Source organism: Clytia hemisphaerica, unplaced genomic scaffold, assembly GCF_902728285.1.
Source record: "Clytia hemisphaerica strain Z4C2 unplaced genomic scaffold, Clytia hemisphaerica genome assembly, whole genome shotgun sequence".
Taxonomy (NCBI): domain Eukaryota; kingdom Metazoa; phylum Cnidaria; class Hydrozoa; order Leptothecata; family Clytiidae; genus Clytia; species Clytia hemisphaerica.
The window spans coordinates 104037-130253 of record NW_027104048.1 but is presented as its reverse complement, the minus strand read 5'-3'; the positions used below and the strand labels follow the sequence as shown (position 1 = coordinate 130253).

General features: G+C 34.4%; 1 protein-coding gene across 1 annotated transcript; it reads right to left on the bottom strand.

Annotated features, from left to right (window-relative positions):
* Positions 1-17519: 17519 nt before the first annotated feature.
* LOC136811886 (uncharacterized) lies at positions 17520-20798 on the bottom strand. Its single transcript, XM_067068509.1, has one exon. It carries the CDS (start codon positions 20796-20798, stop codon positions 17520-17522), a length of 3279 nt encoding a protein of 1092 aa, XP_066924610.1.
* Positions 20799-26217: the final 5419 nt, after the last annotated feature.

The following is a 26217-nucleotide window of genomic DNA, read 5'->3' as shown; positions in this document are numbered from 1 at the left end:
CCAACAGAAACTTTCCATTCATCAAGAAAAAGGTCAGGATCATGGTCTAAAATTTTTCCTATCCCGGAGATCTGGAGCACTTTCGTTTTCGATTTCATTAATTATCTGAGAATATTTGTTTCCAACTCAACCCCATACATATTATATACCAATCGATCAGAAATGTTCCGTTGACTAAAATAACCTCCAAGGTTCATATTTAGTTTGGCAAAAAAAAAAATCGAAGATTGTCCCGAGAAGTCATGCTCAACTAGAGCCTTTCATCTTCACACGACACCTGAACAGGAACAAAGGTCAAACCGCGTCCGTAAAGCTATCCACACTTAAACAACACCCAAATCCTAGATTAAATCAGATAATTTTTTATATTTAGCCTACAAACTCACTCTAAGACCCTGAGAAAAACCTCCAAATCTTTTTACCCGATTATTTTCCTTAGCTGAGATAAGGGACCAGGAATCTCATCACGAGTGTACTGTTTTAGCCTAATGCCAGGACTACTAATTTGGCTACTTGAAATAGATTTTTGGACATTTTTTGGTTGCTGATTCCGAAAATCACCAAGCCTGCTACCCCTAATGCACCAAGTTGGCCAGAATGCCCCAAAATAGACGTATCTGTGTGGAGCTTGTACCGATGTTTGCTTTGACTATTTTTGGAAAATCCAGGAAAATCTTGATTTTTTTTGGATAAATTTTAGCGAATACTCGTATTACATTATTGATTGAGTTCGTTTTCTAGCATTTCTTTGCACTGAAACCCTTCCTATTGATAAAAATGTATCAAGGCAATATAACCAAAAATTTTGCGTGGATAAATTTTGGCGATCTGGCGATTCGGCGTGTTTTAGCGAGATTTATTTTAGCGAAAATAGGGAAAACTCGCTAAAACGCTAAAATTAGTCTCGCTAAAATTTCTACGATTAAAGTAATAGTCAAAAGGCTTACAAATAGGCCACTGATGATGTCACAAGTTGCCTTAGATGAAGTTTGGGGTTTGGTACTGAATTGCACCGGAATGACTGAAAGAGTTTTTTGGTCCTTTTGATGATTTCTTTCCCTTCTGTTTCCAGGCTTGCCGTAATGAAAGTGTCTAACGTCGAAAAATTTGTCACGCAAGTGCAGACAATGTTGAAATTGGAAAAGTTGCCGGGTGACAATGAAAAAAGTTGTCACCTAGCCGGTGAACCGGAAACAAAATATTTCTTAGGGTTGACCTACCCTTAGGGAAGAAATCTTTGAAAGAAAGTTTTTTGGCAATTCGCGAAATTAAATTCCGCAAAACACAAATATTTTCAAGATTTGAAAAAAATCCCCAAAAATTGGTATTTTTAGGGCAAAATAGGCCATATTGTGAACAAAAAATTCTCTCAACTGAGAAATTAAATTCCCGTGAAACTTCCGAATTTTGAGCTGTGAACCGCAAAATTAAATTCCGCGAAGATTTCTTCCCTGAAGGTATTTCAGGAAAAAATGACTGGGCCAAAAATGGAGCTTTCTTCAAGGCCATTAAATATTATTGTTGATTATGATGCTGTAGATATCAATGCCGTTCTGTGTGCATGTATTGAAGATAGACTGTAGTATTTATGTTGAACGTATTTCATAGGTGCTGTTAAGTAGTGTCAAGAGGTATTTTGATGTTGTTGGGTTCTTCATTAGTTGGTGTATCATGTTAATTTGACGGTTGATAATATCATTCGAAATCGAGTTCAGGTTAAAGTATTTGTTTAAAAATAAATAAAATTTGTTTAAAAAATGACTGGGCCAAAAATGGAGCTTTCTTCAGGGCCATTAAATATTATTGTTGATTATGATGCTTTAGATATCAATGCCGTTCTGCGTGCATGTATTGAAGATAGACTGTAGTATTTATGTTGAACGTATTTCATAGGTGCTGTTAAGTAGTGTCAAGAGGTATTTTGATGTTGTTGGGTTCTTCATTAGTTGGTGTATCATGTTAATTTGACGGTTGATAATATCATTCGAAATCGAGTTCAGGTTAAAGTATTTGTTTAGATCGTTACTACAGTGTTTGGACAGGTTGATTAGTTGTTTTAGCGCTGACCGACATTGCTGTTGTCGATGAAAGATTTAGAGAGATCTGTATGTTCTAAACCATAAAGTACTTTTGGAATGACAATTGTTCGAGATATTGTCGCAATTATTGCTGGGTGCATCTTTCTGATTCCACAAGACGCGAGAGATGCTGTGGTTGCCCAGAGTTCGGAGATACGTGAGTTTTGATGGTGTTTTAAGGAAAGTTTGTCTCTGAATATTTGCCAATTGAAGCCAAGGTGTTTCAGATGTAATTTAGTAGAGATCGGTTGATGATTGAGAGTCAATTTGGGATGTTGGATTGGTGAGTTGCCAGAGATTAGATATTGAGTTTTTGATGCATTAAATTTAAGTCCATTTTGATATCCAAAGTTTATACATTCGTCTACCATCTTTGGAGGTGGTTTAGAGTGGAGCTTAGTAGGACTTTGTCATCAGCAAATACAATGATTGATGTGTTTAAATTTCCAGGCAGATATGTGCCAATGTTGATGTTGCATACAGATAGCGGTTGAATGAAATGTCTGTTGGGTCTCGTGGGAAGTTGTTGTGTCTCCAAGCGTTGAAGCATCTTTGTAGGGTTTTTCTCTTATTTGTTAGTTCTGTGTTCCACCATGGTTTTGTTTTAATAAAATGAAAGTCTGAGAGTTTTAGATTGTTGTAAGTTTCAGTGGCGCAGTTGTTTAGAGTGTTATGCAAGTGCGTTATCTCTTCAGTAATATTTCTGTTGGAATTTTCTGAGTGATGTAGGTGTGTTGAAACAGCTTCTGATGTAGGTGTGTTAAAAACAGCTTCATTGAATTTGTTTAGGAAAGTGTCATTTTTCCACAAGTAATTTGGGATAATACTTGGGTCATTAATTTGGTCATTGAATCCAGATGAGAAGTCTGCTTGCATAATGCATTCTAGTGGAAGGTGGTCGCTTGTGTTAAGGTAATTCTGCCGTAATACGTTAGTGTTTGTCACTTTATTTAATATGTTGTTTGAAAGTAGTATATGATCAATGTATGATTTATTTGGTAAGGTAGCATGATGGTAGGTGTAGGATGAGCCGGTGCCATTTGTAATATTGATAGGTGTTAAGTTGTACTCTCTTACAAATTCATTTAAAGGCTCGGCGAGTGAGTTTTGTTTACCAAGTCTTTCTGATGGATGGGTTGATGGGCAAGATTGAAAGTCACCTAGTATCATAAATTCTGAACTGTTCTCAAATTGCTTCATAATTCCACCTATGTTTGATAGCTGTGATAGATATGTATCTTTGTATGTTGGGTTGTTTGAAACTGACTGTAAATAGACTCCAATTATGATTAAGTCAAAGTTTTCCATGCTGATTTTTGCAATTGTGTTGTAACTTGTTTTGGATATGAGTTCTGGGGTAGGTAGGGTACGTTTTATCATCATAGCTGTCCCGCCGAAAGGGCGACCTGACAGGCCTTGCTGTGCAGGTTCGAAGAAGGTAGTTGTGAATTAATACTTTTTCAGCTTCAGTTATCCATGTTTCAGATAGAAAAATAATGTCATAGGTAGAAGATAAAAGGTCAATATATTTGGAGTTTGCCTTTAGACCATGGCAATTTAGTGATACAAAATTAGTATTCTCCATTCTGAGTATTTAAAGAGTCTTGTTGGTCTAGGCATGCAAATCTGTTGGTATGTGTAAAATTTGGGTGTTGGTTGTTGAGTTGGAGGGCAGCGGGATGTGGAAGGAGGATCTGATTGTGTTGTCTTACATTGGCAGGAAATTGGATTTGTTGGTTGTCTATTTGGTGCAATTGTTGGTTGTCAAATTGATGTTGTCCAAGGTCGGTTTGATGGCGTCGTTGATTGTTGGTTTGATGGTGTCGTTGATTGTCGGTTTGGTGGTGTCGTTGATTACCGGTTTGATGGTGGTGTCGTTGATTGTCTATTTGATATGGTTGTCGTTTTATCGGTTTGTAGTAATTTGTTTGGTGGTTTTGGTTTGGTTGTTTATTGTAGTGACGAGGGTTGGGATGGGGTTTCCTGGGGTTATCCTGTTGGTTTTGGTCTTGTTCTTTGTGGAATTGGTGGTTTCTGTGGTTGTAGATTGGCTCATGGGTTTGGTGCCTTTTGTTGTGGGGATGTGATTTGCTCTTGAACTTTTCTTTATAGGGTTTAATTACTAAGCCATGATGCCAAATGTCTGGGTTGAAAGCTTTTTCTTTTTCGGTTGAGTCAATATCAACTTTAAACGATTGATTGCTTTTGTTTTGTTTGATGGGAGTGATTTCAACAATTTTCAGTTCAATGTCATTTGCTATTATATCCCAGACCTCCTCTACTGAGAGGTTAGAATTGAAGCCTCCGACGAACAGGGAGTATGGTCTTGGTTTGCCAGTTATACGGTTGTGATCGGGTTTGTTTCTCTGATTGGTTGAAGGTGGTTTCATGGTCTCTGAGGAAGTGTTGATCCATTTTCTGTATAAGTTAATAACATAGCTTTTTAGTTCCTTATTATCTTTTTCAACAACTTCCACTGTTTTTGTTAACTTTGCAATTTGTTCAAGTAGTTCTTTGCTATTTGTTTCAACCACGTTTTGAAATTGAGTTTCTGGTTGTTGGGGGGTAGTGATGCTGGACGGTTTAAGGATGTCATGGGCAAGTCTGTTTACAATAGTTTTCTCTGCTAAACTTAGTCCAATGATGTAGATGTCATTTACTGTTGTCTCTGATTTCTGTCTCTGTTTGAGGTGCTGGGTGAAACTTTTTGTGGAGTTGACTACTTTGTTGAAGCCATGGTTGGAGAGAATTTCTGTGTCAAATTTGTCCATAAACATGTGAAAGAGTTGGTCTCTGAGTGTGTGGATTGTTTCATTGTCAAGGTAGGATTCGAGAAGTTTTGTCAGGTCATCTTTTGGGGTACGGTATAATATATCTAAGCTTGCAAGAAAAGGTACTGATGGTTCTTGTTTGTTTGCAGATATTTCTACTACCAGGTCGGTAACGTTTATGAAGTTTTCGTCTTGTGCTTCCGCCATTTTGAATATTTACATTTTTTATGATAAGTTTTATTGAAGATCAAATCATGCTTAATGAAAGGTGTCGCTATCAATAATGTTTTTGTATGAAAAAACAGGTAATATCAGGTAAAAGTCTAAGAAAAACCGCAAAACCAGCGATATCGGGCATATTTACGGAAATTTCGGCCGGAAAAAAATTTTCCTGAAAAATCGGACTCAGCCATGTTTTGGGCATTGTTAATACGCATCTTTGTGCAAAATATCAGAAAAAACTAATGATAAAATCTCAAGAAAATGCCAAAAAAACGGGTTTTCCAGCATATTTCCAGGATTTTCCGTGGGAAAATTTTTTTCTCCAAAAATCGGGCTCCGTCACTTTTTGGGAATCACCATTTTGCATCACTGTGCAAAAATCAGAAAAAACTAACGAGCCAATCCCGAGAAAAGCTAGTAACAGCCCAACAGACGGACGGACGGATGTACGAACGAACATTGGTTAATTTAAAGGACCTCCAATGTAGGTCCAAAAATTATAAAAAGTGATTTTATTATATATACATGTTAAAAAGCGAAAATATTATAAAGACAAAAGGTCGATATAAAAATATTGATGTAAAATGACAGTAGGTGATATATATACAATTGAGAGTACTATAGTGTGCAAAATACGGATGCTCTAGAACAATTAATTAACAAAGGAACCTATTGCCCCCCCCACTAAAATCAGGACAATAAGAAAAACAACACGTAAAACTAAGTTATATATAATTATAATAATTTTCATTATATTTATGGCTCTCTCTCCAGAATGGTCAACGTACATTCATGAATACATCTAAATTCTTAATTCATTAACATATCCAAACATTATTTTTACTTTAGATTTTTCCACCTTTTATTCTTATAAATTTGAAAAATATCACCCTAAATATATTCTTACATTCTGGACGATTTTTACTCTGGTATTCTTATAAAAAAAGTGTGCGGTTGAACAGGAACATTTGCTCAGAATAATAATTATAATAAGATGGCATCTACAAATACACAATTGAGAAAAAACTTTCAAAAGTGAAAACAAATGCAATCAAAACATACCAGCTTTAGTGATGGTTTTCCATTTCATCGACTTCAATATTCTCTGAACAATGGATGCATTGCCGTCGACATCCTATGCCAGTATCTTTATGAAACACCCCAAGTTAGGAGTTTGTACGCATTAACCTTAGATTTGCTTAGAGAATCAAGCAGAGGGTCGAGAGGGTCGTCAAGTTCATTTAAAAACATTCTATACATGAATTATAATGACCACAATATTTCAGAGAAAATACTTTCTTTATTGCATACTTAAAATTGCCCTTCACTCAGTGATACCAGATTGAGATATTCCTTCTTAAAACATGTGAAGGTAATAATATGAAAAATACTTGCTTTCATCTCTACAGCCTCGAGAACAGATAGATGTATCCAAATTTTGTTGAAGGAGTCTGATATATAAAATGCCATTTCCACAAATATATCTCATTCTCAACTTCTTGATATCATAGAACTGAAGATCAATTTTTGTAATTGGACGTGAATATTCTCCAGTATTGGCCTTCCAAAGGGTAAATCCGCCACAATTTTTGATACGTGGAAAGGTCGACTCAATTGTGGAAACAAAATCAGCATGTATTTCATTTGTGTCGAAAGTTATCCTCTTCTTTCCATGTGACATTTCATTAAGTATTTTCATCTGACCTCGACTAGGTGTTGTCTGCTCATTAGCTTTAATCAAGCAACAATAGTCTCTTGTAAAGGATTCTTTGATGAATTGTTCTTTACCAGACTTTTTTGAAGTGGATGCTTTTGACTTTGTTTTTCCCGATAACTGAAGAAAAAGGCCCCTAAGAATATAACCAAAAATGTACTACAATTATAAAAGGAATTACAAGCAGTAATTGTTTCCTATTAACTTCTTTAAAACTTTATTGCCGACCCAAAAAAATATCAGCGTTTTGATTGGTCGAGAGCATCGAGATATTTGCGATATTTCATATTTCTTTAGTCTGGAAATATGACCGCGTTGACTTTGGGGGACTGGGTAAGCGGCGGGAGAAAAATCAAAACAAAACAGGACTTGGCTGGGAATCAAAGGGAAAAACGCAACAAAAATATGTTCAGATTAACTTTTACTTTGGAGTTCTTCCATAAAAGACACTAAAATCAAATCTGATGAACAAAGAATTAATTATAAAACTACTTGACACGACCCAAATATTTTCAACTTTTGACAAATTTGTCCGCGTGATAACCAAACTGTTTTTTATCAATGCATACAAAAAAACTTGAGATTCTTCAATATTTGCCAATAAAATTTCTCATAACATAACAAGGAAAGTGTAATGTCTTGGATTAAACCAAATGACGAGTGATTTTTATAAAAGTTCTCTCCTAATTCTCGTTCTCGACAACAACGTACGTCATTGACTTTTCAACTCAACAATCCTTACAGTACATCTTTCTTCTAAAATTCGAAACATTTAGAGCTTGACGATAATCAAGAAAGCATCCAAATTGTTTTGCTGTTGAAAAAATGTTATTCTTTAACCATTATTACAAGCATACATTTCCATCGTGGGACTTCCTTTCCTCTGCTATTCTTTCCCATGGACATGTCATCGAAACAAAAACATAGAAAAAGACTGAATGTTATCAATCTGATTAATCCAATGATGGAGGGTTTCCTCTCTATCGAAACAATACTGTACGTCATCTGCATTTTGAATTATCAATCTAGAAACTTTCAAATACATTTCTGAAAAATCTGCAACTCTTCAAAACAAAAGTTCTGGATCGAAAATGATCGAAAAATGTTTCTCTATTTTGTTTTTGTGTGAATATTTTCAGCGGGAAGATATCGAATGTTTTTGTTCGAATCTAACGTTCGAATTAGATTTTCGAATAAAAACATTCGAAAGTACACAGAAGCAGAAGAAGGCGGAAGTAATTTTTAAAACAAAAAGAGGACAATTTTTTTGAGTCGACAATAAATTAGTTATCACATGACTTCTCGTGCAATACTCAATATTTTACTCGTTCCGAGATTTTACCGATATTTTTCCTCGCCTAAAGGCTCGGAAAAATATTACGGAAAAATCTCGGAACTCGTAAAATATTTCTCGTATTGCACTCGAAGTCATGCGATAACTAAAGTCTGTTCACGATAAGTGTGCACTCTTTTTTCTTTTACCTATAACTTTTGAAGGAATGCTTCAATCTTTATAAATTTGGTATCGTTGGAAAGATATTTGTGAGTGGAACAATTTGAAATAAAAAAGTCTTTAAAAAAATTCTAGAAACGAAGATGAAAATGAAGAAGAAAAAAATGAAGATCTTGTAGAGAAGTGCTATAACTTTCATTTTCATTGGAGAGATTTTTTGATCTTAGGAGGTCATCACTGTGAAAAAATTTTACTAAAATATTTATTCAAGATAAAGTTATGATACAAAGTTTATAAGTGATTGACCCCAAAAAACAGCAGAAAACAGGAGAAAACAGTGTTTTTAGACGTCAATCAGCTTATAACTTTGTTTGATATCTTTTGACTGAATGATTATTTTTGAGAATTTTTTTCACAGTGATGACGTTCGATAATCAAGGATTTGCTTCGGTGAAAATGATAGTTATAGCACTTTTCTAAAAGATCTTCATTTTTTTCTTCTTCATTTTCATCTTCATTTTTAGAATTTTTTTATCGATTTTTTTACTCCAAATTGTTCCACTCACTAATATCTTTCTAATGATACCAAATTTATAAAGATTGAAGAATTCCTTCAAAAGTTATAGGTAAATGAAAAAAGAGTGCACACTTATCGTGAATAGACTTTAGTACGTATTATGATCAAATCAACTTAAAATGGTGTGAATTCTAAGCACTATACCACCTGAAATTTTAAATTCAAAATCGAAAGGAAAAATGCCACTACAAAGAAACTAAGAAGAAACTATCAGCAAACACTTGGGCCATCAGAGTCTTGTGTTAAAAGAAGTGATGCATTTTCGCCTGGTTCCTCTACATTTACATCTGGTTCTCTTGTGTCATTTTCTTTTATTACTTAGATTTATAACCAAAAATTATGGATGGAGAAATTTCAAAAATACTTGATAATTTGCAAAATGGAATCAATGAGGCCAGGTCGAAACTTTCACTTGATTCAGATGAAAGAATGATTCCTGGCCAGTCTAATTTATCAGGCTCAAGAGCTAGAAGAGATGATGAATCTCCTGGGTCATCAAGCTCCAGAACTAGAAGGGGGATAAATTTCCTGGGCCATCAGGCTCAACAACTAGAAGAGATGATCAATCTCCTGGTCCATCAGGCTATAGAGCTAGAAGAGAGGGTCAATTTCCTGGCCCATCAGGCTATAGAGCTGGAAGAGATGATCAATCTCCTGGTCCATCAGGCTATAGAGCTAGAAGAGAGGATCAATCTCTTGGTTCATCAGGCTTGAGAAGAAACTATCAGCAAACACTTGGGCCATCAGAGTCTTGTGTTAAAAGAAGTGATGCATTTTCGCCTGGTTCCTCTACATTTACATCTGGTTCTCTTGTCAATTATGTATTTTAAATTATTTAAATTTTAGCTTTTTCAAACTGGAGATTGCTAATTTTCTTAGTATTTGTGGAAACAAAAAGACATCAAAATAAGGCTAAAAAGGCAATTTTGAATTATGTAATTTTTTTCAAATCCATATTAAGGTATTGTCATTTTTGCAGATAATCAAGGGTCCCTAATAAACATACATTAGGGAATAAACGTAGGTAACTTTGAAAACAATCAAAAGACTGTCTTAAAGTTCTAGATTACTGGGTCCATGTGAAATATCAACAATATCTAAAAATTAGGAGGAGGTTTCCCTGCTAGGCTTACACAAATACGTTCAAAAGGTCATTCATATATATGTTTACAGAGTAACAAATCACATGTATTACCTAAAAAAATATTGAAAAAAGCAGAAAAAGTTACAAAGGGGGAAAAGTACTAAAAAGCAGAAAAAAAATTTAAGGCTATGTTGGCTATTATTGTTTACAGCCTTTTTTTGATGAATTCAATATTTTCAATTGTTTCTTTAACATGGTTAACTTTCGCAAGGTAAAAAATTTGCAAAATTTTACTTAAAAAATTACAAAAGTTTGTGAGATAACTTTCAAAACTTAATCTCATAGTTTATTCAGTTAAAATATTTCAATATTACAAATAATATTCATTGACATGCTCCAAGACAAAATCAAGAACTTCAAAATAGATTTCAGTGCCCATGACAGCACTTTCATCTTATTTAGGGACGTTTGAAAACGTACTGTTCTTTTTCGTTTATGTCGTATACTAAGAATTTATCATTTACGTCGTAAGGATTTTCAGTATCTAATCTTGATTTCTTTGCTTGTTTGATTTTTTCGTTGGAGAATGACTTCTTATCACAAAACTGGCGTACAGTTTTGTTGACCTCGCTCCAAGGTTTTCGGTTTCTCATTGAATTGAGGATGAGATTACCCTGAATCGCTGATGGCTTGACAGCTGGGTCGATTGCAAGGGCATCTTTGACAGCTTGGACCGGTCTTTCGTATACTACAGTTGGACAGCAAACATGATTTCCACGATGAAATATCGTGGCACTTGTCTCATTTTCAAAAGCTGTAAATTTTGTGGCTTCGCAATCAAAAGGCTCACCGAGAGCTCCGCAAATGGTGCAAGAATTATGCTTGTCAAAGCGTAATTTGTTTTGCTTTTCAAACTTTTTAAGATACTGACATCCGGGATTCGGACAGTAAAGTCCACCGCTGCAATTTTTGTACCGTACATTTTTGTAGCCAGACCATTTGGTTCCTGAATCTTTTTTCCAGCGTCTCCCGTCTTTAAATTTTCGTAAAAGTTCATCTCTATTTGTGGCAGAAGTTTTGTACACTTTGAGACCGTCAATATCGTGGGGTACTTTCTCAATTAATTGTCTTTCAATTCCAATCCAAAACCTTTCACCTGTCCCCTTTGATGGCTGGATGTCAATGACAGATTCATCTGAGCTCACGTTTTCGGTATCACTCTCTGATTCACATTCCTCTTCCCCATATTCGTCGCCTAAGAAGTAAATCAAAAAGTTTAACCATCAGTTTTTCGAGGGAGAAAAACGAAAAAAGGTGCATTATCTCCCCCCTCATCCATTTTTCCAATCCCAGCAAAACACCCCCGTCAGTCCGCAAGGGAAGTATCCCGGGGTTGCAGGGGTAGTACCCATCTGGTTTTTTACTTTGAAAGGCTTGAATTACCATTTTTAATATATTTTAGACATCCAATGAATATAAAAAGGCTGATTTTGATGTTTAGACTTCTGTAAAACTTTAAATGAACAAGACAAACTTAGAGGATGATTTACGTGGAGTAACGTATTGTAAAGTAGCTGTTGTCTTTAAAAGTTACCCCCATCCCCGTGTTTTTGAGTAACTGCATGACCACCTTCATGACGGTGATCATTAAGGTGGTGACGTCATCACAAAGTTTTCGCCTACCGCTGACAAGTGACGTCATTACAGACGATGCAATCATTTCTATGATTTTTTTTGCATTTTTTAAAACTTCTAATTAATATCAAAACCCGTCCAAATTCGAAGTCACTTGGATGACTATATAAAAAGTTTTGCCAATTTTAAGATTTTGAGGTTTTACAGGGTTTTATGACGTCTCGGCACAATAAATTCATAACCTAATCTACTTGGTCTATGGTCATGAAGTTTAGTATATTCGTTGGATTTTATTGGAAGTCAAAATATTTCAGAGTATGTAAAATATTTTTCGCTGAGATGTTAGGAAAACAACACCAGTGTGGTGTAAATCATGGTGTATCAGGGGGTGGATTAGAATAGGGTTAAAATAACTTTTGATCAAAAACTGCTTGCTCTTCTCCTTTCAGTGGTTTTTAGATTTAATTTTTATGAAGAATAAATGTAATTTCAATTACCCGATGACTCTGGAGAAAAACTGTGCTGATATCTCCATTCCTCCTTGAATCTTGGACTCCAAAGAACACTCGGTAAATCATCGCCTGATGTTTGATCTGGGTTAATGAAAAATTGAAATTATTATGCATATTCTTTTACTTATGGGAAATGTGTTTAAGTAATACTTTTGTGAGTCAGGCTATTCGCGAAATTTCGCGTATTATTACGGAATTTAATTTCGCGAATATGCAAGATTTATTTATTTCACGGGAATTAAACTTCGCGACATTGGGTTTTTCCCTACAAAAAATTGCTGGTAAAGTAAGTTACATAAAGCCCGTTTTATGTTAAAATGAGCGAAAAATTACCAAAGAAAGTTGAAAACTGTATTTCCAAGGAATCAATTTAGCGTATCAATCGAAATAGTTTTTTCGTGGCCATTTAGTTTGGCAAATTAAGGGGTCATTCGCGAATATCGCGGAATTTTCTTGACGCGAAAATTTCTGACATTAAAATATAAAAGGAAAATTTCTTTTAAAGCAATTTAATATATCCACCTCTAAGCAACACGCTATCCTAAATACATCTTTTTATTATTTTTCCAACCTCCCACTCCGGAGACCCCCAGATACACCTCACATAAAAAAGTCCCATTTAATTCCATGGATTTTTAAGAGCATAGTCAACTTTTCAATCTAAAGATTTACCTTTTTCTTCAGCTTTAATATCATTTCTTAGTGGTGAGCCGTCATTTGCAGATGATGGGATGCATCCTAAAAGCGAAAATATTGACACTTTTTAGTCTTTTATAACTTGATCAATACCTGCGAGATCAAGTGTTTCATGACTGCTCAATACGAGAAAATATTAACCGCACCCAGACCGAATACATTCCAAGTCTGTACACGATGTATTTTTCTCAAAACTTCAAAAATGGACTTAGGACACTCTTGATCTAATCAGACGATGTAAGAGTGCAATTCAAAAAATCATTACCTGGTTCAAAGTTTTGGCCTTTATGTGCTTTGACTATTTTTGTAATAATGCAATCATCATCGCAATCATCTTTATTGTTTACACCTTGACCGCTTACATGACTCACAGGTACTGGTACTAAAAAAAATGATAATTTAAATCACCGTATTGTTTCGAATAAAGGGCTGCCTTCATTAATTTTCATGACTTTTAGGAGAGACGCTTATTCGAGGGAGACGTTTAAAAAAGGGGGCGTTTATCAAAAATTTGAAGTAAAGGTCTTTTAATCAGAAGAAAAATCTTTCGTAGTCTTGTCTTAATTGAGCTTTAAAGCTACTTTTTTTAACTAACAGTCCAAAAAAACCGTGATAAAAATTATTTTGAGGTTATAAACGAATAAAAAAATGTCTAGCCTTTTTCATAGTAAGAATAGCTTATCGAGGTTAAATTTCTGATAAACATCTCTCTCAGAAGAGGGGCGTCTGTGGGGCATCTACGTATAATGATAATGCCTTAAAGGTACTAATTTTCGTATGTGCAGACAGTGCGCAAATATTAATACTGATAATTTGAAGATAATTTGCTGGTGCACGAAAATCAATACGCGCGAGAAAAAGTACCTTTGCTTTATGGCATATTATTGATTTGATAGAATCAAAGGCGAGTGTAATGGTTCCAAAAAGAAAATTTTTCAATATTCTTACTTGAGTTACTTAGCTTTAAATTTCCTTCTGAATCCTAAAAAAACAAACAATGTGTGATTGTTCTGTTTCCCTAATCCGTTTATGAAGTTGATAACATGAAAAAATGGCCGGTGATGTCTGAATGTTGGCTGGGAAAGAATGTTGGATCATAAATTTACCATCAAGCGTCCTGGTATGATTAAATTTGGTAATACTTTTAATATCTTTTCAATAAGTTATATCAAAAGAGCACTTACCAAATCTCATTTGCGTTTCAATATGCATTTGCTTGGCTTTTGAATTGGCTGTTACGCTCTTCACGATTTAGATTTCATCCTCTACATCGACTACAAGAAATAAAAACAAGGATTTAAGCTCACCATCATTTCAGCACAATTAAATATATTTTCTACGTAAGGCTTTGTAGCCATCGTAGCGGACACGCAAAAAGTACGGAAGTTTGGATCTATTCGAATAGTGAATAATTATTTCTCCCCCTTACATACGACTAGTGACCATACTCATAGATAAAAATCTAAAGAAAGGAGAAGATTGTTAAAAATAAAGTTTTCCTTTTAAATTTTGGAAGTGATGATCATTTTTATCAGCTATAGAAGATGCTTTATAAAAAGTTAATACCTTTGTCAGGTAGACTTTCGCTAAGTTTCTGGCTACTTTCATGTGCTAATCTTTCGCTGTGCATCCGAGACATGTTACAAGATTCTAAAACATAAAGGTAAAAGCTTGGTTGAAAGGTTATTCGGTCAATTTTTAATTGTTTAAGCTAATGTTTCAAAGAATGGTGACAAATCCATATCAAACTCGGGTAACTTAATGCATGTCCCAAAAATGCATTAATTTTTCCGCCCCAGTTCCAGTCCCTAAACCATAACAAACTATACATTTTTGGAAGCGTATTTGAATGTAGAATGACGTATTTGGTGTAACTTAAATTCTTTCCCAGCAAAATTTGAGTTTTTTTAAGAAAACGTGACTATGACGTCATTATTTATGACGTAATAATTTTAAAAAGTTGAATATCTCAAGAACTAAAACTCAAAGCTTTATGAAATTTGGACCAATGATAGAACTCATCAAGAGGCGGAAAATACTTTTTAAAAAAATTGAAAATTTGCTGATGTCAGCATTTTATCGCAAAAATTCGAATTTTGCAATTTCTGCTGACGTCATTAATTTTGGGAAATACTTTCAAAACTTTTTGAAACATCTCAATGTACTTTATCACTGGTCCAAATTTCATAAAGTTTTGATTTATATTTCTCGAGATATTCAACTTTTTGTATTTATGACGTCATCAATCATGACGTCATAATCAGGTTTTCTTAAGATATCTCTAATTATACTAAGAAAGAATTTAAGTTACACCGAATACGGTATTCTACATCCAAATACGCTTCCAAAAATGTATAGTTTGTAATGGTTTAGGGACTGGAACTGGGGCGGAAAAAATTAATGCAATTCTGGGACCTGCATTAAGTTACCCGAGAATGAGAAACTAAAAAGTTAAAAGTTATTTCTTTTAATTTTTGACCATAAATCGAAAGACGCCTCTTTTCATGGTACCATTCGACAGAGGGCCATTAGTCCCAGCAGAACGACCGTAAAATTGGAGAGGCTGAAGGCTAAGATTAGACAAATTTCTCTAGGAAATAAATTAAGAAAAAAGTATATTTTGCTAAAAAGTGGGGAGACTGAAGCCTCCCTAGCCTCCCGCTTCCGCCGGCCCTGGCCACCTGGTTTCTATTGTTGGACAATCTTCATTCGATCCTTTTTTCAACTCAGGCTGACGCTCCTGTCGCAAAAGTCGTTGTTGTTAGTCTTTTTTGTAAATATATTTCAGGACACTGATATCGTAATTTGTTATAGAATCTCCCGTCAGGAAAGTTAAGTATTCTTCTCTATTACACGTTAGTTCCTTTTCAACGGCATCTTTAAGCATTTGATATGAAACGTTCTTTCGGGTACTGGCGTGTATGCAGAGCTCCCAGGCATGTAACAAGCAATGGCCATCACCAGGCACATCGACGATATGGGCGTTAAACGGGAATCGTGGTTTCGTGATACTAAAAATAAACAATTGATTCAAGTCTTTCAAAAGTTTTGAAATATTTTGGAATTTCTGCGTCTGTAACCTCGAGCCCTGGGGACGCGACAAAGAGTCGACTAAAAATATTTCAGGGTGGTGTGACCTTTTTCTTCAAATGGTAATTGCATGCAGTTATATCATTGCACAATTACACTAACACAATCGAGTATGATGTAATATTGTAGAATTTCCAGGTATACCCTGGAAAAGCGGGACTTGGGAGGTCTTGAGGCTGAAGTGAGAGGTGGCAATGTATTGGAAGGTTAAAAGTGAAAGTAGGACGCTAAAAACCGGATCCGTTTTATAAGAATATGATCTACTATCCTAATTTATTTTGTTTTACACAACTTAAAACATTGATAAATATTGATTATACATATTCATAATAAACAGTCTTGAGATTAGACAAATTAAAACATATTCATCAAAATAATAGATTGCAAGGGGTACCCGTGCCGATTACAAGCATTCCAACCAAATTATTTCTTATAAAAAAGGAATTTGCATAATTTTGCAATCTTATGTGTTTGAAATTTCTTCTCACTTTCAACTCTTTCGTGAAAATCTAATCGTGCTATTCAAACAAGCTTTCTGTCAATCAAAGTATCACCTATTTTTGTCGACGAAGACATTATTTGACACAATACACGTTTTTTTTATAAGGAACTCGAGGCTGAAAATGGTTCAAAAATAAGGAATTGTTAAGGAACTGCTCAGGCAAATTGAAATCACCAAGAATAAGAGTAGAGTACTTCACTACATCAATTTGCTGTCGAATTTGATCAAGCTCAATTTGGAGTGATTGTATAAACAAAGGAATTGAACTTGCCGGAGGTCGGTATACCAAAATTACTAAAAAAGTTTTATTATCAAGGGTTACTAAAGCTGGGAACAATTCAAGATTACTAACTGTATTCAAAACTCGGATAACTCTAAGTTCATCTGTATCGTAAGTAATCGCTAGACCATGTTCAGTGTTTTGGTGTATAGTTGTCCATGTTTGTAGTTCTGGATTATCCTGTACTCTTTTTTCGATATTCTGACCGGTTTCCGTGAAGCATAACAGGCAACATTTAGAGGTGATGATTTTTTCGGAGATAAAATGAATGTTCGATATGCAAGTTCCACGATCTAATATTGAAAAGACATAAGTTTTGACTATGCATTTTCTCTAATGGATGGATAATCGAAATAACCTTATTTTCTCTCATTTCTATCATTGCTTCTTTGGCTTTAGTATTGACTTTAATGTGTTTGTCAGGTTTGAAATTTAACAAATGTATTTTATCACTCGATGTGGCACGAGATAGAAGAGTATAAAGAAGTCCTGGTGTTACTGGTGCTGATCCTTTTCCACTTCTAGCTGACTGATCCAAATCTCCACTAGCGTATTCTAACGTACTGCCCTGTGCTTTATGGACTGTGGTAGCAAATGCAACGATAAGTGGAAATTGTTTCCTCGTGACAGAAATGTTATTGGATTTAAACGTCTTTGTTTCGGGTAGGATAGGAACACATGTTTTGAATTCACCTCGATATCTAGGGTCTTTTAGTTTGTTTCCTGCTGATGGATTGTCAAATTGAACCAATATCATGCCTAAAGGTTTGTTGTTTCTAAGTCCTTGAATATAACGAACTATTCCGGTTGAGCCATTAATCAATTTGTCTTCTATGTCCTTGTTAATTGTGAGCATAACTCTAGCTCCAACACATAACGTTAATTCTTTTGGTAGCCCTGCTGTTTCATTGATGGGAACGATTTTTTCCTAGGGTAACCTTTGGTCGCGATTCATCTTTAGCAATAGAGGTGAGTTTGTTATTCCAACCATTGCATTTCGTTAGAGAAATACTGTTTTGTTGATCTTTTAAGTGGTTAGTTAGGTACATTTTCATAAAATTCTCAGGCCACTCACTTGTATCGGTGTGTTCAAAGGACTGGATTTTTTCGATATCAGCTGAGGTGTGGTTACCTTCTCGCAGTATATTTAGCAATGCTGCAAATTCAGAATCTCCACTTTGCCTAACAATCTCATCTAATTCATAAAGGTGGAATTCCTCCCAAGCAAAGCTGAAAGGCTTTGGCTCATATATTGAATCTTGTCCAACGGGGACCAGTTGAAAAAAATCACCAATTAATAATAACGAAACCCCACCGAATGATTCTATGTTATTTTCTTTGATTTCTTGCAATCTTCGATTCAAATCATCAAAGCTTCTTTCTCCAATCATGGAAATTTCATCGATCAATAAAATCTTTAAATATTTTTTGAATTTCAATTTTATAGCATGCATGTCTGAACCACTTAATTTCTTATTAATGGTATAAGTTCCTTTTCCATATATTGGTAATTTGAAGGCTGAATGTAAGGTAGTTCCATCTATATTAGCCGCTGCTTTCCCTGTTGATGCAGTTACAAGAACAGATGGTTCTTTATCACAATTTTGACCTGGTTCTTTTAAAATCTTTTTTAGTTGTTCGGTTAATGTTTTTATTAAAAATCTTTTTCCTACACCTTCACCACCACTTAAGAGGATTCTAAATGGGTTTTGCTTTTCAAATGAGGGGTTTTTCTCAGCTAATTTATTAGCTATTACATACTTGAACACGTAATTGAAAAAGTTGCGCTGTTTTTCATTGAAATTAGAGCAGTTGTTGTAAAAAGATTCACGAAACATGGCAGAGTTTTGTATGGTCGTAGTAAATGGTACTGAAGAGGCTTCGCTTGTCTCATCGTTAGCTTCATTTTCATGATCTAAATCAATCAAATCTGGGTGAATTATTCCATAATCATTATCTTGTTCACCTCCACTACTATATTCTGAATCAGAGCTATCATAAACAGGCATATTATTGACATCAAGTTCATCTATTCTGCCAAAGCTAGCATCGTGCTTCAAAATATTTGGCCTGATTTCCTCTTCTATTTCATGAAATCTCTCTTCAAAGGTTGCACAGTTTCCTTTGATATTATCTTCATTTTCCCAGGACATGTATAATTGAAGGAGTACCAAATAATATTCATTTCTGTCTTTAAGTTTATTAACTTTATGGTAACGCATAACACATGGACGGCCTCTTTTTTTCATTTTTCCCATTCCATTTTTCAAAGTAATTAACTTGGGTAATTCGTTATTGATTTCAAGATTTTCCAATTCATTCTCAGATTCATTTGCTCCCTCTTCTTCTTCATCTTCATTTTTCTTTGGATAAGTGTAAGTAGTAGCGAAGTCTGCATAACACATGTCTTTTAATTTGTTGGGACGATTTTCATACTTTTCAATCATATTCTTTTTGTAAACATTTTTAGAATCTGGATCAAGTTTGGCTAAGTCAGATGGGTTTTTTAACATTCGAATACGCCTTTCTTTCGGCCCTGTAGGAACAAATTCAACATCAATATTTGAAGTTCGCATTTTAAGAGAAAGCGTTCTCTTAATCGCTTCATGAGTTGATACTTCAAACTTAGTCAAAAAAACATTACCTATGGCACGTAATTTATCCTTGACTGCTTTCCCATTTGCCTCTTTGTGTGCTTTTTTCATGAGTTCACTCATATTCCTTTCTGGTTTGCACATATAAGTGATATATGCTAAAACTGCGTACATATTCGTGACATATTGAATGTTCATGTTAGATTGTAAAAGGCTAATCATAACGGTGTTGTATGGTCCAATGTTAGTTTCATTAGGTTTCCTTTTGTAAATTACCGTCAGCTTCTTTTGAACAGTATCCAATGCAGAAAAATATTGAATTTTTGAAAGGTCACACGACGATAACAAACCATCAAGCGCAACATCTTGGAGATCTGAGGTACAATTATTAATTTGATCAAGAACTTTATCTAAAACCCTTTTACTCTGTTTGTATTCATTTTTATCGATTTGTTTTCCACGTATAATGCGAGTTTCTTCACAAGGAGGCCATGGTGCTTTGAATCTACATCTTGACCCGCTATTTTTTCTACAGGTGAACGTGTGGTGATGTTTTTGAACAGTGTTAACTAATTCGTATAGTTCAGGATATCCCTCTTTATCTAGTAGTGAACATGTGATGTATTTATCGATAAAATCAATAACCTCATTATCTTTACTGCTGTCATTGATTCTGGGGGCATCTTTAATATGAACTTGAGAATGGACATGTTCTAAACCTGTTCGATGCTGAAACTCTCTTCGGTCATTATAATTTAAAATCTGTCCGATCGGATGCAAGCCATTAATAAGCATCTTGGGAAATACCTTGTTGAAAATATGGTCAATTTGACGAGCTACAGTCACAGGATTCCTTTTGAAATATTGAACTTTTTCACTCCAATTCATATTGTTGACATCCTTATCAGTTAAACTCTCTCCGTATTGTGTTGCAACTACCTTAATGATATTAGTCCACTTAAACAATGCTGCACTCCATGTAAGAAAGTAAGTACGAGGTCCAAAAGCCCTACATTTCGCTAGAACATCCAACATCATGTTATGGCACCATTGGGGTGTTCCTCTGATATTTTTAAACGAGTTTTGAAAGATTTGGTCATCATTTATCATTTGCCTAACATTATCAGGATTCGTTAATGCTCCAGCAGAAATGTCGCTCTGAAAGTGTTTCTGTTGTGAAAATGTTATCGCACTAGCAACATTCGAGCTTTCAGTCCAATGTAATGCATTGAAAATATATTGTGGATCTGAAGCAAACCGATCGTCCGAAGATTTCAATCTAGCATGCACATACTTTGTTGGAGTTATACTTTTATCTCTTGGTGAATTGAAATAATTTTTGGCATCAGGGTAATGACCTGGAAATGCTAGTGCTTCCCAATCAGGTTCTGAATAGAATGACACAGGTATTTCATTTTCACACGGGGCGATGTTAAGTATTTCATCAGATGATACGACAGATGCAGATTGTTTATGGGAAATATCAATAGCTTCTTCTGATGAAATTGTTGCACCGGTAATATTGTAAAGCATAGTTGGCTGCGATGAATTGTTGTTCAAGATTGCGATCATTTCCTTCAATGTTATCATCGCTATCACTTTCGTCATCTGGGAGTTGAGCATTTTTATCAGTCAAAAGTGACCATAATTCTGGGTCTGTTCTTAAACTTTCGTCTTCCCATCTTGCATTAGGTATGACATTCTCATAAAATCTATTAATTTCAACCAATTTTTCTAAAGCTTTTGTGACAGATGCAGGTCGAATGTTTTGCTTATTCACATAACTTTTATCTGTTAGGCGTCGTTTGAGAGCAAGGGATATTAAAAATTCGTCGCTACATACTCTTGGTAATATCTTTTGAATTTTATCTAAGTTAGCAGGTACCATAACGCATTGCCCTTTTAAACCTTGCTGTCCTCCTTTATGTTTTGGTACAATAAACATGAATGGAATAATCTGTGAAACAAGCATCATTTCAATAGGACACAAATCATCTAGTTCAGGAATTCTAGGTGTTAATTGCAGATTATTTGCTTGAGCTTGTACAGGTAACTTTTCATTTTTTATTGCCTTATCACATGTATGACAAATCCAATAAACTTCCTCTGGATTACAATCCAAATTAACAACGTCACATTGTTCAAACATGGGTATATTTTCATACTCTTAGTGGAGGAACTTTTTGCAATTTCCTTTATACTCCCATTTTAGGCAAATGTGACATTTGTTTGTTGGACCGTCTAGTGTGGCAATTTCAAAACTTTTCTTTACAATTTCGAAAGCTTTTGTTGTAGTTATTGATGGGTCAACCATGCTTAATCCTTGAACTCTTTCGAATTCTTTTCGCTCCTCTATTTTAGTCACCGTCCGAGATCTTTCCTTTCTCAACTGATCATTTTTTCGAACATTTTCCTTTTCAAAATCATTTTGAGTGTCCCGGAAAAGTTTTTTTCTCCCTTTGTCAATTATTCGAGTTCTATCTCTTTCAGAATCATCTTGATTGTCCCTGAAAAGTTTTTTCTTCCTTTGTCAATTATTCGAGTGCTATATCTTTCAAAATCATCTTGATTGTCCCGGAAAAGTTTTTTTCTCCCTTTGTCAATTATTCGAGTTCTATCTCTTTCAGAATCATCTTGATTATCCCGCAAACTTTTCATTCCCTTTTGAGCAGATTTTCGAGCCTGATCCTGCTTAACACTATCCAGACTACATCGCATTTTTTTCATTGAATTTTTTTTCGACGCAACTGTTAGTTTACGTTTTCTCTTTACAGGAGTGGTAGTTGATGATTTATCATAAATATTGTCATTCTTCGTTAAATTTATTCTATTGCTTTGTCTCTTTAGCTCTTGAACAAGAGATTTTTTCATCATTATTTCAGAATTCATGTCATTTCTATTGTTAGTATTATTCAAATTTGACTGTGTAAAGTTTTGATTTCCAGGTTTGGAAATTTTAACAATTTTGAAATCGATAGATTAACAACTCTTATCAGAAAAATGAGTGTTTAAGCTAGGTTCGGTATTATTTTGATCTGCTTCTAGCGTAACTGCATTCGTTTGGTCTCTTGAAGGGGTAGGATTTTGTTGACAAAGGTAATCTTCATTCGAAATAACACTTCTAACTGTTTCTCTGACATTAGATTTTTTATAAATCAATAAGTATGGGACAGTATGGTCATTGACTCTGCACTTAAAAATATCATTTTGAATAGGCCTAACACGATCATCGTCAACGGAATACCATATTTCTCCATATTTTACAGCTGCAGTATAATGACCACTATTGGGTGTATTTCCGTGGTGAAAAATAATCGCTTGCAAATGAAGTGTTCCTAAAAGTACATTTTGAAATCGTGCTTCAATATTCAAATTTGGAGCTAATTTCCTCGAAGTATTTGTCGCTCGATCAAAACCAAAAATAACTAGTTGAATGACCAAAGCGTCAGAGACATTAAACAGAGTTTTAGATTTGGTTGCGTTAGTTCGAATTGGACAAGTGGAGCATTCATATAACTCTTCAAGAAATTCTCCGTGCGGGTCATTTACTTGCTTTATAATTTCATTTTCAATGGAATTTTCATTAAACCGGTTGGGAAATTCGATGTGGCATATTGTATCATACAAAGTTTTTTCGGAGGGATTTAAGCAAGTTTGACACAACACTGACTCTAAAAAGGATATTTGGAATACATTCTCGGGAACTGAGCTGTCGGCATTTGAAGGATATACGAGATCTAAAATATGCATTAAGCACTCTTGAGCATCAAATTGTTGTTTCAGTTTATGATTATAATTTGGAATTTCAATAGACGAAATAAACTGATATGTTTCTAACGCTGAATTGGGGCTAACTTTCAGATTTTGACTACCTTTGTTGTCTTTTTTGGGTGTTCCTTTGAAGCCTTTATTTTTTGTTGGTGTACCTTTTGGTCCACCTCGGCTTTTCTGAAATTTATTAGCCATCATTAAGTTTTGAGAATCAGAGAAAATGTTAAACTTTTTAACGTTATGGTGAATATTCTCAGGTTTCGTAATATCAGGTATCGTAATATCATTAATATCATTAATACTCATAATAAGTGCCAAGACCACCGCTATAACTAGGTGACTCCTTGGCGCCAACACCACCGCTTCAAATAGGTGACTCGTTGGCAACTGATTTATTAACCTCTCCACCGCTTTATAAGTGACACCAGGAATAAATCAGCAAAAATACTAATTTTAATTACAAGAATTCCCTAAAATATATTATCTTTTTATTTTTATTTGTTCTTATATCTTTTTTTCTTTTTTTTGTTTTCTTTTTTTTTTGTTTTCTTTTTCTTTTTGTTTTCGTTTTTTACTTTTTTCTTTTTTTTCTATTATGATTTTTTTTTTACTTGTAGATTATACTTTTTTTAACTTTTTTTTATATTTTGATATTTTTTATTAATATAACAAAAGTCACTGTGGATCCTCTTCTGTAATAATTTCTCTTTCTTCTGATCTGTTCAGTTTTGTTCTTCTTTCTTGATGTTGATTGAAATGTTGAGATATTGCTATAATGAATTGTGTAAAAATAGTCACTGTGGATCTTTTTCTGTGATACTTTCTCTTTCTTCTGATCTGTTTTGTCCTATTTTCTTCAATCTCGATCTTGAGGTGTTGTGATGTCAGAATATTTGGATGGAACAGATGTTTTAAGATGATAACTGATCACGTTCTTTGCAAGATAATTAACACTGTTAAGTGTATAACCAAATTCAAATGTCTGATTCCTTTCTTTGTGATTTTAACACCTTTTAATACTACGTTATTATTATTAACACTGAAATAGAAACAAGTTTCATTTCATATAATTCTAAATATCACAATAATTACATTATATATTATAAAAAATAGTTTGCAGCTGCAGTTTAGCCAGATTGAGATGAATCAGACAGGCAGATAATTCCGATCAAAGAATAAAATTCCATTAACTTTTTCAAATTCATGCACTTAAAAAAGCAAATAATAAAGCCTATCAATATGAACCACTAATTTACATTGAGTTTTTTTAATTTGTGGTTCATATTGATAGGCTATATTAGTACAGTTAGTCCAATCAAACTGTGTGTTATTTCTGAAAGTTTGAAGAGAATGCTTTCAAAAGCCAAAAGCTTCTTTGAAAGCTTTCACTTTTTGCAATGTTGATTTCTTTTTCAACAAACTAATTATAACTGTTTACTCGCTCATAAATATTCACTACCTTATATGGTAAATCAGACGGAATAACGGACATTTTAGATGACAAAGAAAAGGAGCTCGTTTTTTCTTTCTTTTATTTTGGCTTTCTTTCTTTTTACAAGCACAGGAAAAGTGTTAAATAAAGAAAACGCGTTTTACGCCAGTGTTCCGGCAATTTTTAAGGAGTTCCAGGTTGAAAAAATGAATTCATTGGAAATCAAACGATACTAGGCTTCAGGCATCTCCGTAAAATAACTTTTTCTGTAAAGAAATGATCAAATAAAATGAAAAAATGTCACGGAAATACAAAAAAAAAACGGTGATTTCCGGCATATTTTCGGGTTCTACAGACCGGAAAAATTTTTTTCTCAAAAATCGGACTCGGCCATGTTTTGGGCATTGTTGATACGCATCTTTGAGCAAAAAAATCAGAAAAAACTAATGATAAAATCTCGAGAAAATGCCAAAAAAACAGTTTTTCCGGCATATTTCCGGCATTTTGGCCGGAATTGAATTTTCTTCGAAAATCGGGCTCCATCACAATTTAGGTATTGACATTTTGCATCAGTGTGCAAAATTTCATGAAAAAATATAAAGTACAGCTCAAGAAATTCAAGAAATACCGTATTTCCGGCGAAAATCGGCTGTTCCGGTTATTTTTAGATAGTTCCGGCTTCAAAAATCAATTTTATTGAAAATTGAAACATGCTTGATGGTGGGCATTGCTATTAATAATGTTTTTTGAATGAAAAAACAACCATTATATGGAAAAAGTCCAATGAAGATCCAGAAAAACGGCGATTTCCGGAATATTTCAGGCATTTTCAGCCGGAAATTTTTTTTCTCAAGAATCGGACTAGGCCATGTTTTGGGCATCGTTAATACGCATCTTTGAGTAAAAAATCAGAAAAAACTAATGATGAAATCTCGAGAAAATGCTGGAAAACCAGTTTTTCCGGCATATTTCCGCCATTTTCGGCCGGAAAATTTTTTTTTTCGAAAATCGGGCTCCGTCACATTTTGGGCATTGCCATTTTGCATCGTTGTGCAGAAAATCAGAAAAAACTAATTAGCCAATCTCGAGAAAAGCTGGTAACTAACGGACGGACGGACGGACGGACGGACAAAGGTTAATTTATAGGACCTCCACGGGGGTAGGTCTAAAAACAAAAGACAACGTCGAGAATCGAATAAAGGGTCAGAAAAATGAAAATGAAAAAGAAAGAAAGGGTAAATATTACAAAGCTAACAAGAAACTTCATGGAGGAAAAAGGGTTAGGAACTTCAGACAGAAAAAACAAGAGGGTCCTTCTTACATCTGTGTAATGTGTAACTGCAGTATGTATAAAAAATATGTGTTTGGTTTTGATGAACAAAAGTACTCATTGATCAACTTTGAAGAAATAGAAAATTTTAATCCTGTAACCTCGTTCAATGGTAATTTCCACATATGCATAACCTGTCATAGAAGATTAACGAAGGGAGCAATCCCATGTCAGTCTGTTATTAACAAGCTTCAAATTTTTGATCTCCCAGATAATCTGATGATATACGAAAACTTGAAAGAATTTTAGTGGCTCAAAGAATTTTATTTTCTAAAGTTATGATAATGCGTAAAGGAGAATTCCCTAAACTTCAAGGTGCAATATGCAATGTTCCAATTGAAACACCAGGTGTATGCAAAGTACTTCCTAGAGGAAGTGATAGTAGTGGGGTAATAAATGTTGAATTAAAAAGAAAGATATCCTACAAAAACCCTGTTATTTCGCAGCAAGTAAGACGACAAAAAGTTTTTGAAACT

Excerpts from the sequence above, each read along its gene's own strand:
- LOC136811886 (XM_067068509.1), bottom strand. The coding sequence starts at position 20,798 with ATGATAACATTGAAGGAAATGATCGCAATCTTGAACAACAATTCATCG.